Source organism: Sus scrofa, chromosome 15 (assembly GCF_054392235.1).
Source record: "Sus scrofa isolate SSC_HxYL_T2T_F1_AM1 chromosome 15, Sscrofa_HxYL_maternal_Yorkshire_Landrace_v2.0, whole genome shotgun sequence".
Lineage (NCBI taxonomy): Eukaryota > Metazoa > Chordata > Mammalia > Artiodactyla > Suidae > Sus > Sus scrofa.
In genome coordinates, this window is record NC_139397.1 from 16955763 (window position 1) to 16972296 (window position 16534).

Genomic DNA, 16534 nt, shown 5'->3' on the forward strand with positions numbered 1-16534 from the left:
AGAGAAAAAAAAAAAAGTTCAGCTTAAAATGTACATTGAATTCTCATCCATATTCTGTACCAATTTCCAGATCATAAAACTCCTTATTGGCAGAGAAGGTGTTTTATGATGATGCCTAAAATAGTTCCCTTTACCTTATGCTTAAAATAAAGCACACCTTGAATGTACTTTTTAAAGCAGTGGCATGCCATGATGGAAGTCAAAGAGGCCAAAAGAGGTGTTTCTTTTCTCTTCCCCATTTGTTAATGAACACAAAGATTCTTTTCCCTGAAAACACCTGAGAGAAAAGACAAGCTTAGGGATCTGGTAAGGGTAGCATCTGGAAAGTGAGAGGACTGATAAAGTGCCAGTGATCCTACTGATTATTCACAGTATGCTGGAATGTGGAGCTGACTGTAACTGTTGTCCAGCTCACATCATGAATGGCAAAGCTGACTTCTGGGCCAAGAGTCCAATTCTGCTCCAATTCTGGGCTCCTGTCTTCCACTGTGGCCAACAGCCACTCCAGCAGCCAGCACGGTGCCTGCGCCTCAGGCTGCCATGCCTTACTGACTTTCGTCCTGTCCCCTCAGCTGCCCATCACCCTATGCACGGGTGACACTCAGCAAGGAATCGTTGAATATGCCCACATCAGGTTGACTTTACACACTCAATTCCGTTTGCAAAGTCCATTCCCCTGACTTTGATGATGACTAATTTCCATTTACCCTTTGGTGTCTAGGTTTGGACAGCTGGCAACCCATGGCTGTGCAGCCTCAAATGAGCACATTTACTACACCACATGACTCATCAGCAAAGAACTTTCCCATCTGAAACTAATCTTCCCCACATCCCTGTGAGGTAAGCACGGTGCACTCACCTTCAGGTTATAAGGAGGAAATTGGATGAGGAGGTAACAAGCTGTGCCAAAGGTTATAAAGGGTGCCTGTGGGGTAATTAAGTCATTTTGCAGTCATGCCCGTTCAGTCTCCACCCGCTCTGGATCCAGGCCTTTTCCCAGTACTTTGACCACCTCATTCTTTGGACTTTTGTGAAGTGCAGAGTCTAGCAGATATGTGCATTTTAAAACCAATAACATGTATTATGATTTGCCTCTGCTAAATACTTTAGATGTCTCTCCCATAACAAGTCATATTAGAAGTCCTCTCTCTCAGGCCTTTTCCAGTAAAGGTATCTTGTTAGGTAGATTTAATACTTTCTCCTGGAAAGAGGATTCATAATAATTCATCTTCATCCTTTCCCTGGAGAGAGCCTGTTGAAGTTCACTCTCACACCTTCAGAGGCACAAACCAGTGCACAAGCAGGCTTGGAGTTCAGAGTTATTGCCCATCCAGGCTGGTGAACTGCCCAGAGCAGTGTGACAATATAGCCTCCTTGACTTTGCCTGGGCCCTCTTGGCTCCGCAGTGTACTTTCTGTCTCTGATAGGTTCCCTAGGGCAGGTGCACAGCAAATACTGCAACCTCCTCTACTATTGGCCTTCCTCTCTTTGGCAAAGAACCAGGATTGGCTATACCCAAGAGAGAAGCATGCTTCAACCACCAAAAGCTATGTTCTTTTTCCTTTGCTGGTTTTGCTTCCTCTGCCTACCTCCAGATAAGGACCTGCCCCAGGTTTCAAGCTTTTATGTAATTTGTTACTATTTACTTTCCTGTAGTGTTATTACTATTGCTTTCCTTAGGGACCACATTTATTCTCACATATTCAACTCCCACTCCTTGTTGATTTCTAAATCACCAGACTTACCATGGATCTGAGAAGGCTGTGAACTGTAAACTATAATTTCCTGCCATTTTTATACAGCATGAATTGGGTAGATGACTTGCTATTCATTTGGGAAATGACTAGTCATGAAAGACATTAAAATGGTCAGTAATGCCACAGTAAATACAACAGTACAGTGGTAGCCATTTGAGTAGAAAGGCAAGTGGAACAGAATAGAAAGTCAGGAAACAGCCTCAAATACACATGGGAATTTGTTATATGGTAAAGGTGGCATCTCAAACCAGCAAGGTAAGAATACACTTTAAGAAGCTGAGTTGAGACAACTAGGTAGTCAGGGGAAAAAAATAAGGTTGGTACACACAAAAAACAAAGCCAAAACAGTTCCAGGAAAGAAAATTTGAAACACAGAATGGTATTGGATAATTTCAAGGAACTACTGGTGTAATCATGATATAGAAGTTATGTTCTAAAAAGTTCTTACATGTTATTGATATATGTTGATATAAAGAAAATGTAACATCTAAGGTTTACTTTAAATAGTCTCAAAATAGATGGGAGGATAAGGTAAAACAAGATTGGCAAAATATTCCTAGTTTTTAAAGCTGGATTATGGGTAGTTGGGGTTTATTATTACTGTTTTCTCTAATTTGTATAAGCTTAAAATTTTCTGTAATAAAATTTAAAAAAATACAATACGAGTGACGTCCATGGAGTTGGGAAAGGCCATTCTGAATATGATTAAACACTCAGAAAGTATAAAATGAATGTTTTATAAATTCAATTACATTAAACAACGACTTCTAATAACAAAAAAAATCATAAGCAAAGTTAAAAAACAAATAACCTGGGCAAAATATTTTCAGCTCATGCTGTACACAAAACAATGGATAATCTCACTAATATGGAGGGAGCTACTAAAAATCAGTGAGAAATTTATCAGCAACATAACAAAAAAAATAGCAAAGAACATTAATAGATATTTCAAAGAAAAAATGAATAAACTTTTAAACAACATGAGAAAAGTTGAGCATCTTTTTAAAAAGAAGTATAAATTAAAAGTATACTTTAGAAATTCCATATTTTGACTAGTCTAATAGGTAAAAATATTTTCTAAAACTCTCTTTTGAGGAAACCATGAGAAGTCAGTCATTTTCATACACTGCTGGTGGGAATGTGACCCCAAGGAGAAATTAAAGAACATTGTTAGAATTTCAAATGCATTTACCCTTGACTCAAAATCTCACCCCTGGGTATTTTGTCAACTGATAGTCTGCTTTCATGCAAAATAATATATTGCCATGATAGTCATTGCAGCACTGTTTGTACTAGCAAATGACTGAAAAAAACCCAAGTGCCCTTCAGAAGAGTATGTGTGTTTCTGTGGGGTATGTATATGTATGTGTACACTCACACATATTTATATACACACATGAGGATGTTCCCTACATTCTGCTGTGAAAAAAATCCTAGGAAATATATATAGTCGTATATGTATATATCTATATATGTGTGTGCATATATATGAATGGAGATATGTATATATACATATGAATGTAGATAAAGATGAATATCATGTCATTTTTATCTTACAGAAGGATTAAAAAATAAAAAACTATACATTGTCATAGATAGGATTAAAAACTGTATGTATTTACTTATATGCATAAATACACTCAGTAACAGTACACAGGAAATTAATGCAAGCAGGTGGAGGAACAGAGTAAACAATACACTATAAGGGATGGAAGTGGGAAGGAGATTTCTCAGAGGGTGCCTCATTTCACTGCTTTGATTTTTGATCCATATGAATGCATGACTTATTCAAAAATTAAAGCAGTTTGATTGTCTCTATAGTTTATGGGTAAGCACCTACTATAGAGTTAAATCTCAACAGTTCTCTCTAAATGGACGTGGGGTTTGGAAAACCCAAACAGCAGATGATACAAAACAGGATTTTTATTTGGCTTTGAAATGTATCAATTGGTGGTAGGGATGCGAGTACCAGACAATTCCCCATCCTAATTACATTTTGCAAATTCCATTGGTAAAGCTCCTGTGATCGTATAAGAACACAGTCACAGGTACCTGCAATACAAGAGCGGGTTAAGAATGTAGGTAAGGAAGATAAACATCCAGGAAGCCTACCTTCCTGTAGAACTGAAGTGTTCTATCCATTTGAGTACATCATGCATGACTTTAGACTATTAGCAACACACATTGCTCTCTCCCTACAGGCCAGTAGGTGCTAATTTTTTCATCCCTAAGTAAGGTTCAGGCCCAAGATTCCACATTTAGAAGGATTTGTCTAAGCGGTATGTAGAAGATAAATTTTTTTTTTTTTTTTTTTTTTGTCTTTTTGCCATTTATTGGGCCGCTCTCGCAGCATATGGAGTTCCTGGGCTAGGGTCTAATTGGAGCTGTAGCTGCTGACCTACACCAGAGCCACAGCAACGCGGGATCTGAGCCTTGTCTGCAACCTACACCACAGCTCACGGCAACGCCGGATCGTTAACCCACTGAGCAAGGGCAGGGATCGAACCTGCAACCTCATGGTTCCTAGTCAGATTCGTTAACCACTGCGCCACGACGGGAACTCCATGAAGATAATTTTTAAGATTAAGAATCCACAACTGGGAGTTCTGGTTGTGGCTCAGCGGTAACGAACCTGACTAGCATCCATGAGGACACAGGTTCAATGCCTGGCCTCGCTCAGTGGGTTAAGGAACTGGCCTTGCCATGAGCTGTGGTGTGGGTTGCAGACATGGTTCAGATCTGTGACATCGCTGTGACTGTGGTGTAGGCTGGTGGCTACAACTCCGATTCAATCCTATCTTGGGAACTTCCATATGCCGTGGGGGTGGCCCTAAAAAGACAAAAAAAAAAAAAAAGCACAACTGATATGAAAAGTATCTGACTCACACAAAGTAATTATTACATTCACATGATATACTTAATTTTGACAAATGCAAAAAACAGTTTTTACACACTCATTAGCCACATTGTTTTCTTGCCCCTAAATGAGAAATTTGTTAGGCTCTTTGAAATATGAGAAATGGCTTATCTCCTGGGACTCCATTTGAGGCTCTGAAATCCCAGATTTCAGCTTTCAATCAGACAAGGGGAGGTGGCCTGGGAGGCCCCTCTCTTAGCCTGTAGCAGGAAGGCTTCCTAGGTAAGAGGGGCTGTAACCCACTCCCACAGAAAAGGATGCAGGGGTTCCTTGTGCACAGACAGTAAGGGCAAATTCCTGCTAATTAGCTGAGTGACACGCTAAATACTTTGCTGTGTCGGGGCTGTTTCTCAGCATTTCAGTTTCCTTACATACTGAATCAAGCATTAAAAGTTAGTGCTAATATCGGGCAAGTCATTTAAACTCCCTGTGCATTAGTTTCCTCATTATAAAAAGAGATGAAAATAATGATATGATAAATAATATAAATAATAACTCAAGGGAGTTAACATGTCACAAGCACTTAGAATAATATTTGGAGACAGTACAAAATAAATACTAGCTACCCGCGTGTAATATCTTAGAGGTGAATATGTTGAAAACTCTCTCTGGAACCAGACTTCCAGGGCTGTCTCCTGCGAAGTTACAGAATACATCCTCTGTCACCATTTTCCTTGGACTAATTAGCTCTGGTACAAATGGAAATTAATTTACTTTCCTAATATTGATTTGACCAGTGTTGAGTGATTTGCATAATCCTCAGCTGGGAGGTCCCAGACCTGCATTCCTCTCTTTGGCAAATTTGTACGTCTTCCTCCCAAGGCAGTATTTGTTCATCACATCTTGTCTGAGAAATGACTTCAGATGAGGGTTAGGCAGAGACTGTCATTCCCTTTTCCCACCGGTGGAACACAGGGAGCAGAGGAAAGCACTGCACACAGACAAGGGCAGAACCAACCAGCCCACCACTTCATGGGAGAGTTTAGAAGAGAACTGGGCATGGCCTGTTTACAAATGGAGGACAGAAATGCAGTTGGACTCTGGGATCTGGCATCTCCAAGCCTGTCTTTTCCATCACAAGGAGATACTAAATTGTCACAATGTGGAAGTAAACAGATAAAAGAAGGTTTTTAATCAGCAGTTTAAATATGTGCTTGTCTCTCCCCTACAGTGTCTCTTCTGACCACGGTCCAAGACAAAGAGGAAGGGACCAGAGATGCTGCCAGGAGCACAGCATGCAGAACGTTACAAAACAGCTCCCCTAAATCATTTCATCTTAGGGAAGAAAAGGGAATCATACTCTGTGTCTCTGATGGGAAGTGAGAGGATGAACTTTTTTCAGCTAATAAGTTTGAAATAGACATCTGTCACACTCAAAATTTTCACCCATTACTTCTTTCTTTATACTTCTCTCATTTAATATGCACATTTAAATTAATCTCATAGACTAATCCAGTTTATACACCCTAAATGCATGAAACCCGTTTTTTCAGTTGTTCAATCATTAGTTAGGGAACACCTACCACATGCCAGGCATCGTTTTGTTCACTTCAGTGGCTTCAGTCCCTAAAACAAAGTGGTAGCTCTCCGAGATCTGGCTTGCTCATGCTTTGCTGATGGTTGCCTCCACAACTTCCTTTTTTTTGGTTCTTTTTAGGACTGCAGCACAGTATATGTAAGTTCCCAGGCTAGGGGCCCAGTCAGAGCTACAGCTGCCAGCCACAGCCATGGCCACACCTGATCTAAGATCTGAGCCATGTCTGCAACCTACACTGCAGCTCAGGGCAACAATGGATCCTTAATCCACTGAGCAGGGCCAGGAATTGAACCCGCATCCTCATGGATAGTAGTTGGGTTCGTTACCCGCTGAGCCACAGTGGGAACTCCACAACTTCCTTTTTTAAGCTAACATTTACCGAGGGCTTATGGGTGTCAGACACTGAGCACCATTAATTCATTTAATTCTCATGGTGCTCCTATGAGGTGGGTACTACTGTTACCACTACTTTATAGCTGAAAAATTTGATGTTTAAAGAGGGGATAAGTAACTTACCCAAGACTACAAAGCTAGTAAGTCAGAGAATAGGATTAAAATTCAGGTCCAATTCTAAACTCCTCTTTGTTTTTTGTTTTTTGTTTTTTTGTTTTTCTGGTCATGCCTGTGGCATGTAGAAGTTTCCGGGCCAGGGACAGAACCCACACCATAGCTGCAATCTGAGCTACTGCAGTGATAACACTGGATCCTTAACCCTCTGTGCCACAAGAAAACTCCCTCAAACTCCTCTATCTTAATCTCTACACTAAACTGCATTCAAAATTTCTTAAATATAGTTGGCTATTGTGGATATATTTGGTTTATAGTAGTCTCTTCATTTTTGTTTAGTTTGCTGTGATTCTCATCTTCTGTACAATGCCTCCTTTCTAGCATCTAAAAAAACGATCACTTAAAAGCAATTGTATCAAGTCATGGAACCACAGCAGAGCAGGCTAAAAAATGATAGCCATTTGTCCATAAATATTTAAATATATGCATTACACTCCATTTATTGCATTATTCAAATTCTGGGCTTACATAAACAGGTTTCTGGAACTTAGCAGCTGCCTCCTTTTGTGATCTCATGATTCTCACCCAAACAAGACTCAAAGGACCCATTTTCCAAATCAGTTTCCTTATATTTACACCTGGTCATTGATGTCATTTGCTTTCTTTTCTGACAAACCCAAAGTGACTCAGGAGGAGGATCAACTTGAATTCTCTCTAATTGCTTCCTTTCCCTTTCCCCAAACTTTGCATATTTTCCCCTAAAACCCCCTAAAGCCAAAAACATAGTTCAATGAAATGAATGTGATTAAGCAAATTATGAACCAGCTCAGGGAGTTACTCTAATTGCTCTAATCAGGGCTCCTTTTCTGGCTCTGCTCACAGGAAGCCGACCAGCCTGGAACACTGACTTCTTGTCCATGGGGGGTGTGTTAGCAGATGGCAATTGCTGCCGCTGTTTTTCCAGGTTAATGTGAGAATAGAGTTTGAAGCCCTAAACTTGAACAATTATTCTCCTCAATGACTTCCTTATTTGGTCCCCAATAAACCCTGCCTTTAATCCCTGAATGCCCTAGAAGCCCACACAACAATACAAACCAAACATCAGATTCTTCCATGGGAAGAAGAAGGTGTGCGCAAAGCCAGTATCTGTCTCCCTCTCTCTCATCCCATTCAAGCTTCCTGAAGGCAGGAGTAGTCTTTCATCTCCTCCTGGCACAGAGCAGGAGCCCAAATGTTTGCTGATATCATGGGATGAAGAAAAGAGGTATAAAGGCAAAGTCACATTTTCTTTTAAGGAGTACTTGATGGGACAATGGATTTAATAATAAAATACTTGCATATGCAAACTACACTTAAATGAGGATATTTCCTTTAAAAAACTAAAAATATAGTTACCATATGATCCTGCAATCCCACCCCTGGGCATATATCTGGAGAAAACCATAATTTGAAAAAAGACACATGCACCCTAATGCTCACAGCAGCACTATTCATAATAGCCAAGACATGGAAGCAACCTAAATGTCCACTGACAGATGAATGAACTAAGATGTGGTACATATATATACAATGGAATACTATAAAAAAAGAACAAGATAATGCCATTCTCACAACACAGATGCAACTAGAGATTCTGAAAAGTCAAGTCGGAAAAAGAAAGACAAATACCATATGATATAAATTATAGGTGGAATCTAAAAATGATACAAGTGAACTAATTTCAAAACAGAAGTAGACTCATAGACATAGAAAACAAACTTAGGGTTATCAAAGATGAAAGTGGCAGCAGGGATAAACTGGGAATTTGGCCTTAGCAGATACTACTGTGTGTAAATTAGATAATCAGCTAATCTGCAAGGGCCTACTGTATAGCACAGGAAACTATAGTCAAATCTTCTAATAACCTATGATAGAAAAGAATCTGAAAAAGTATATAACTGAATCACTTTGCTGTACCCTTGAAATTAACACAATATTGTAAATCAACTATGATAAAAAAAAGAATGTTAAAAATGACATGGCTAGTTCTTATTACATACTTTACAGCAAAGATTAGCTGTAGATTTCTCACCATTAACTCAAAACAGTTAAAGGTTGCAAGTCTGTATAAGAAAGAGAGAAAGAGGTTAAAGTGTAGGAGAAAAGTATCAACATAGAATTGGGAGCTTCCATTGGGAAAACAGCAGCAGTAGCAATAATCAGTATTCTAACAAGCTTGATTTGGTTATTAAATCCCTCAAGGAAAATTCCAGAACCTCAGGAACTTAATACCTTACAGAGGCATACTAGGTGGAGCCTTGGAGCTCCTGTTGTGCGCAGTGGAAATGAATCTGACTAGGAACCATGAGGTTGCAGGTTTGACCCCTGTCCTCTGCTCAGTGGGTTAAGGATCCGACATTGCCGTAAGCTGTGGTGTAGGTGGCAGATACGGCTTGGATCTGGCATTACTGTGGCTGTGACGTAGGCCAGCAGCTGTAACTCCAATTTGACCTCTTGCCTGGGAACCTCCATATGCCATGGGTGCGGTCCTAAAAAGCAAAAAAATAAATAAATAAAATACTATCAGCCCTGTTTGTTAAACTTTTACTTAACTTTCTATACTTTATGGCAATGGCAGTTCATGAAGGAAGAGTTGAAAGAGTGCTGTCACTAGAATTCCTTTGGGTCTGGGTTCACTGGGCCCTATAGGAGGTCTAAGAAAACTTGGTAATGTCCCGTAGCTACAGCATGGCCACACCATGTATCCCATGCATTTGGCTTCCTTTTGTATGGTTGATTGTGTTGAGCACCGGATTAGAAGTTCACATTCAGCATCATCCATCCAATCTCATCTTTGGAGTTTTTTCCTTAGCTGAGGAAGTATTAATAAACTTTAAAAATGGAAAATGCACACATACACACAAATACATATACTTCTTTTTTCAGTTAATAAGCATCCCTGAACATCTACATAGGATTCAGGAATGAAGAATTAGAAGTAAAAATTTAGTGAAAAATTAGAAGTAAAAATTTAGTAAGACATGGTCCATGCCCTCAAGCTTGAATATAACGATGAAGGCAACTCCACATACAAGTGGCAAATACAGAAAGTTGCTATTGATACAATGGACTGTGGAGTGTCACTAACTCTCCTACATTTACTTCTCTAAAATGCTAGTGATTCTTGTAGTGTGTAGTAGGTGGGGAAGCATATTATTTATGATGAAATCATATAGGAAATAAGCAAAGAACAAATCTACACACAGTTTGGCCAAACAGAGAAAATGTCTCAAGAAAAACATTTTTTCTTAAAAAATAAATAAGTAAGCAGCATACTGGCTGAGGCTTTCTGCAGATACCACCAAAAATGGATGGGAGCAGACGGACGCTTACATCTGTGGCACCAACCAGGTATCACGTTGAAGTTCTGTGTCCATATACTAAACTAGGGATTGGGTAAAATCTTTGATGATTTTCAGCCAACTTCATAGCTCCCATGTCCCCACTCTTGGTTCAGAAATTTTACCCTTCCAACAAAGTTCAATTCTTCCAGAAGCATAAGGCACACCAGATATGTCAAGCTTGGGAGAGGGTGGAGATCAAGTTTTACTGATTACCAGCTTGTTCATTGCAAATTAAACCTCCAGGGTAGTAAGAAGTAACCAGCACGCCCCTGTCCTCCCAAGGAGAGCTTATCACAACACGTTCACCTTATTTTCCTAAAGGTATTCAAGACATCTTTTTAAAATGGTCTATTTCTATATGATTCAAAATAAAATAATTTTAACTTCTGTGAATTACTTGCCATCCACTAACTGAGGCACTGACAGCAATGACTCTGACAATGAATATAATCCAAGAACCTATTTTCCTGGAATGTATTTGACTAGGAAAAAGCTGGATGCAAAATCATGTAGTCTGCTAAAATGTGTCATCACCTGAAGCCAACAAAGGGCTCTCCTGATATTTTGGACTGAAGCAGCCTCCTCAGGAATGCAGGTGTAGTTCTGATGGTCCAGGTGGCAGCCTCACTGACTGGGACTTTCTGGCCCTGCCCATTGTGAGCATCCAGAGTTTCTAAAAGGCTACAGTGACAGAGGACTGACTGCCAAACTCATCACAGCTGGTCCAAGAACTGAGTTCTACCTTGAGTTCATTTTCAAGAGAGCATCTCACCCAAACAACTTATTTACCCTGCTTCTAAGGCCTCCCACGTCCATTTTAGATCCTCAGAATTTCAATCTTGCTTTGGGAAGATGCCAGTAATTCAAATATCCTTCTAAAAATTAAATGGCCACTACTGCCAGCACACAAAAATACTAAGTTGTTGAGAAATATCAGAAATCAAAATTCTATTACACAAATCAGTATGAAGTACCTACTGTGTGCTCAGCACTGTGATGACCAGGGTAGAGTTTTGCTGGAGTTATATTTTAAATATAAGAAAAATCTTTGACCAAAAGAACTAGTGAGACTAGATATCATACATGAAGTGACCACAGTGAGTACAGGGCAGAGGTGATTAATAATTACAAGTGCTTTAGGGTACAACAAGTGATAACAAAGTGCACCCACATACAATACTTCGTTTGAGTCTTATGACGACATTGGGAGGTAGGCAAGGGAGATATATTAATAGCCTCATTTTACAGACAAGGAAACTGTGGTCAAGGGCAGCCAAGGGCACCTTGCAAGTAAGTGGCAGAATTCCAGGATGGTAGTACTAGCATTGTCTCCCTGTTCTGTAATCTTGCCACATTACACTGCCTCCTTGCTCAGTAAGTACCATGGAAGGAAGAAAAGGGAGTGTGGAAAGACGTGAAGGGTGAGCTGTAAAGGGTACTGGCAGGCAACAAAAAGGATATGGGGTCTTCATGGGGAAAGGAAGAGGGAGAACCAGGTAAAGAGCATGACCATCGGCTTAGAGGCAGAGAACTGGGAGAGAATAACTTACTGAAATGGGATCGGTATTAGAAGGAAGCAGGAGATAGGGTTTGATAGGAAAATTAGATAATCATGTAACTTGCAGACAGTTCAAGTCAGGAGTTGAATTTTGGTCTTTCTAGCAATGAGACTCTTTTTTTTTGCCATGATCCATACAGAGGTTAACATGGTGTTCCACTAGTAGAGTCTGGGTTTCTTGAATCCAGGAATGGGTGGCAGAAAGCCTGACATAGTTCTAAAATGTTGAGGTGGATGTGTTTTATACAATTCATCACCCAATTCACTTGGACATCACTGAACAACAGCAAAGCTAAAAATACTCTGATTACAAGGAAAAGGGAATACAGAAGAGAATTGATGTTTATAAATTTATGATGGATTAAGCCATTTTAGATTGATTGACTTAAAACTTATAAAATATGATGTCTCCAGGATTCAGGATTGACAAAGGTAAAATTACCTGCATTGTTAGGCTTTGCTTTGACTCTGCGTTCAGCCAGCTTGTTATTAGGCTGAACTAGGGGTAGCCCCACAGGCCTTTTGGAGTTTCAACAGATGAAGGGGATTTGAGTGGGATGGGAGGTGCTCTGGGTCCCTCACCCACACTTGAATGAGAATAGGTTTGATTTTGTAAAAATCGATTTTATTAGGATACTCCACAAAGTTTCATTTGGGTAAAGGGTTCCATAGCTGAAAATATCTGAAAAGCCACTGATCTAGCCCAATTTCAGTCACAGACAGATGAGGAAGCAGCACAGAGAGGTTCAGGGTCTAGTTCAAGGTCACAGGGCAAGTGAGGCCATTCGAGGGGCATTTACAACTACTTTAAATTGGGAACTGAGGAGTTCCCATTGTGACTCAGTGAGTTAAAAACCCAACTGGTATCCAGTAGGATGTAGGTTTGATCCCTGGCCTTTCTGAGTGAGTTAAGGATCCAGCATTGCCACAAGCTGCACGTCATGGACGTGGCTGGGGTCTGGCATTGCTGGGGCTGTGGCGAAGGACTCCAATTTGGCTCCTAGCCTGAGAACTTGGGAACTTCCATGTGCTGCGGGCACAAAAAAAAAAAAAAAAAAAAAAAAAGGACTCCTACAATTCAATAGCAAAGGCGCTGAATAGACATTTTTCAAATAAGACATACAAATGGCCAACATGGACATGAAAAGATGTTAAATATCACTAATCATCAGAGAAACAAAAATCAAAACCACAATAAATTATCACCTCACACCTGTTAGAATGGCTGTCATCAAAAAGATAAGAAACAGCAACTGCTAGCAAGGATATGGAAAGAAGGGGACCCTGTCTCCTGTTGGTGGGAATGTAAACTGGTAGAGCTACTATGGAGAACATTATGGCGGTTTCTCAAAATGTAGCAATCGAACTCCCGTACGATGCAGCAATCTTACTTTTGGATATATATTTAAAGGAAATTAAACCAGTATCTCTAAGAGATATGTACAATCCCCCCCCCCCCACATTCACTGAATTATTTACGACAGCTAAGATACAAAAACAATCCAAGCGTCCATCAACGGATGAATTTTTTTAAAGAGGTATGTGTTTTCTTGTATATATGTGAGGAATATTATTCAAACACTAAAAAAAAAAAAAAGAAGAAGAAGAAGAAGACCATCCTGCCAATTGCGACAACATGGATGAATCCAGAAGGCATTATGCCAAGTGAAATAAGCCAGACACAGAAAGGTAAATAGTATATGCTATCACTTAAAAGTGGAATCTAAAAAAGTCAAAGTCGGAGTTCCCATAGTGGCAAAGCGGAGATGAATCTGACTAGGAAGCATGAGATTGCAAGTTCGATCCCTGGTCTCGCTCAGTGGGTTACGGATCCAGCGTTGCTGTAAGCTGTGGTGTAGGTCAAAGATGTGGCTCGGATCTGGCATTGCTGTGGCTGTGGCGTAGGCCGGAGACCACAGCTCCAATTAGACCCCTGGCCTGGAAACCTCCATATGCTGTGGGTGAGGCCCTAAAAAGACAATAAATAAATAAATAAATAAAGTCAAAGTCATAAACCAGAAAGAATGGTGCTTGCCAGGACGGGCAGTAGAGGACATGGGGAGGTGCTGATCAAAGGACACAAACTTTTAATTATGAGTAAGTTCTGGGGGTCTGATGATCAGCATGGTGACTATAGGTAACACTGTATTGCACACTTGACATTAGCTAAGAAAGCAAGTTTTAAGTGTCTTCACCACAAAAAAGGTAACTGTATCAGGTGACAGAGGTGTTAATTAATACTGGTCATCGTTTTACAATGCATACACGCATTAAATCACTGTATTATACACCTACATACAATCTTGTCAATTTTATACACACTTTGGTCAATATGAATTCAGTAAAGCTGCAGGTGGCTGGTGGGGAGATCGGGCAACAGAGAACTCAGAGAATAAATCATTTAATGTCCTGTGAAGCCCCTGGCCAGGATCCCTCCAGGCCCTTTACTGTATCTGTAGCAGGGCCAGTCCCTGATACCCTTCACCGACCAACACAGGCAGCAGGGCCATGTTGGGGAGAAGCCCCTGCACGCACCAGCCAGGCTGAGCCTCAGGGCAACAGCAGGGGTGCCCACTCGAGCTTGTATCAGCGTTAAGCTTCCTGCCAACAAATAAAACTTATGGAGCGTCTAATAAGGAAAGGGCCTGGTTAATACTTTACTCTGATTCATTCATATTTCAACACTTGATTATTTCTTTTTTTCCTCATTGCAGTCGCTTTTAGAAGACTAAAGCCAAAACAAAAACAAAAACAAAACAAAAAACCACCCAAAACCCCCACCTTACGAAAAGATGTGTGTGCCCTGGGGAAGCTAAAGGCAGGTTTGGAATATTGCTGTTACCAAAGAATTATGACCCAGAAGCAGAGAATCATTAAATCTGCTGGTTTCACTTGTATAACAGCATATAACATCGTACCTATTCCTGCATTACCCGCTGAATCAGGAAGTTGAGGGGCAGAAGCCCAGCAGAGCCCCTAGTAAATCTGTCTTTTTGTATTCCAATCATAAAAATTTATTCCCTTCACTTTTTCACACAGGGCCTACCGTCACCTTAACTGTGTTTATCGAGACAGACAAAGTGTCTTTGCCAAAGCTAGATATTTCTCTTCTTTGACAGCAAGCACTGATTAAATCTACCCAGAGAAAAGTTAGGCAAACCAGAACCCACCTTCTTGCCAGTTACAAAGGGACAGACTTTCAATTCTGGTATTTCCTTATCTTACTGTCAAGAAAAATAAACAAAAGTGATAGAATTTTATAGAAAATTTCTACTCCAGATACAGCTGTTTCCATTTTAACTTAGGCTGAAAGATTTCTTACCAGTTTAGTGAATTATCTCATCTAACTAAACTCCTAAACTATGCTACCATCTATAAGTTTAGGAAAACTGGAGTGAATACAGATGTTACACAAACCAACAGCACAAGCTAAGCTTTCCTCTGGCAGGACTGGATGTGACCATTTCAGGATGAAGAGTTCTGAGGGGATTGTGACTTTGTTTGCAGTGACATTAATGGTAAGAGATACTTCCAAAAGGGACTGTATGGTATGAAGTAACAACAGCTCTCTTCAATCTAACACCTTTGCATTCAGAATGCCCAGTTCAAAAAACAACAAATCAAAATGACCTTTCTGGCACTCACCAATACTGCAAACAGAAATATATCCCAGTTAGAAAACTGGAGAGAAAAATTATGTTTGTGGCATAGGTGCTGACCTGAACAACAGAGCCTAGTTTTTAATCATTCCTGTTAGAAATATAAAATCACTCTAAAATAGGTTACCCAGCTCTCAGTGCTTCTCGAGCAACTCATCAAGATGAAAGCCCCAGATTTTACAATAGTTATTACCATCATCAGCTAGCTGCTGACTTATTGAGATGAGTGGACTTGGCGTGAGCAGTAAAAGATCTCATGCTGCCTTTGAAAGTCATCTGCATAAATGTAGAGCTTTCTAACCTCATCGAAGACCCATAATTATGCCAGGAGAAACTGATCCTCCATCTGGTAACTGGGTGCACAAACTTCCCTGTCCATTATCCTGAACAATGGCACTTAAGCATCACTGTGGGAAAGGAAAGCAAGCCTCCCAGCATGCAATTCTTTTCTTGCCTGCCCCTAGTCAGTGATTCTGAGATCATGGAGTACAGCTGGAACTTCCCCCCCATGCTCCCAAACTTGGGTATTTACAAAAGTGACTAATGAAGAAACAGTAAGTCATCTCCTGACACTGTGGTAGCCAGGCAAGAGTGAAAACTGACAGGGGTACTCTTTTATTCTTGGGAGCTAGATAAGAAAAGTAATTTCTATCCTACCAAGCTCTAAACGGCTGCCTTTTGTCCTGCCAGGGAAGGTGTAAAGCATGCTTTTTGCAGACTGGCCTGGCCTCTGACGGATTTATTGACAAGACCTACTGGCTAGAGTAAGTGCAAGGGTACACCATTTGTTAAGAAAAAGAAGAATGGATATCAACAACAGCCTTGCAGGACTTCATAAAATGGTCATTTGGCATAGAAGATCAGGTCTACAATGCATTCGTATCAGGAGGAAAGTACAGGTATTTCTGAAGTTTAAAGGAAAACAACATTTCAAAAGCAAGGTGAGTTAGCTGCCAGTGTCTGAAGCTGTTGGAAATGCATAGCTGTTTATTTTTGACACCCTGCTCTGTGATCTGGGCATGGCTTCTGCATAGTTTAAATCACTTCTGTTATCTGTCATGGGCTAAAAGGACCAGACATTCAGCTAGCACAATTTGGTCTTGTTTGAGACGGGTGGGTGAGTGCTGAGTGATAGAAAACTGACTTTGATTTAATTCTGCACTGACCCCTAAGCAGTGACAAGATGTTTTCATTATACCATTTTATAATTTTAATA

The 16534-nt window shown here is 40.3% G+C and overlaps 2 protein-coding genes across 5 annotated transcripts in view; one reads left to right on the top strand and one right to left on the bottom strand.

Annotated features, from left to right (window-relative positions):
* Positions 1-7266, top strand: part of LOC106506169 (uncharacterized) — a 241299-nt gene extending 234033 nt beyond the window's left edge. The window contains exons 4-5 of the mRNA XM_084998664.1: positions 722-840; positions 5846-7266. Of these exons, the coding sequence (XP_084854790.1) occupies positions 722-813 (92 nt within the window). The 3' untranslated portion in view covers positions 814-840; positions 5846-7266. The remainder of the gene's footprint in view (positions 1-721; positions 841-5845) is intronic.
* The window catches only part of LYPD6B (LY6/PLAUR domain containing 6B), a 224042-nt gene that overhangs the window by 35396 nt on the left and 172112 nt on the right, over positions 1-16534 (bottom strand). The gene's annotated exons all lie outside the window — the stretch shown is intronic.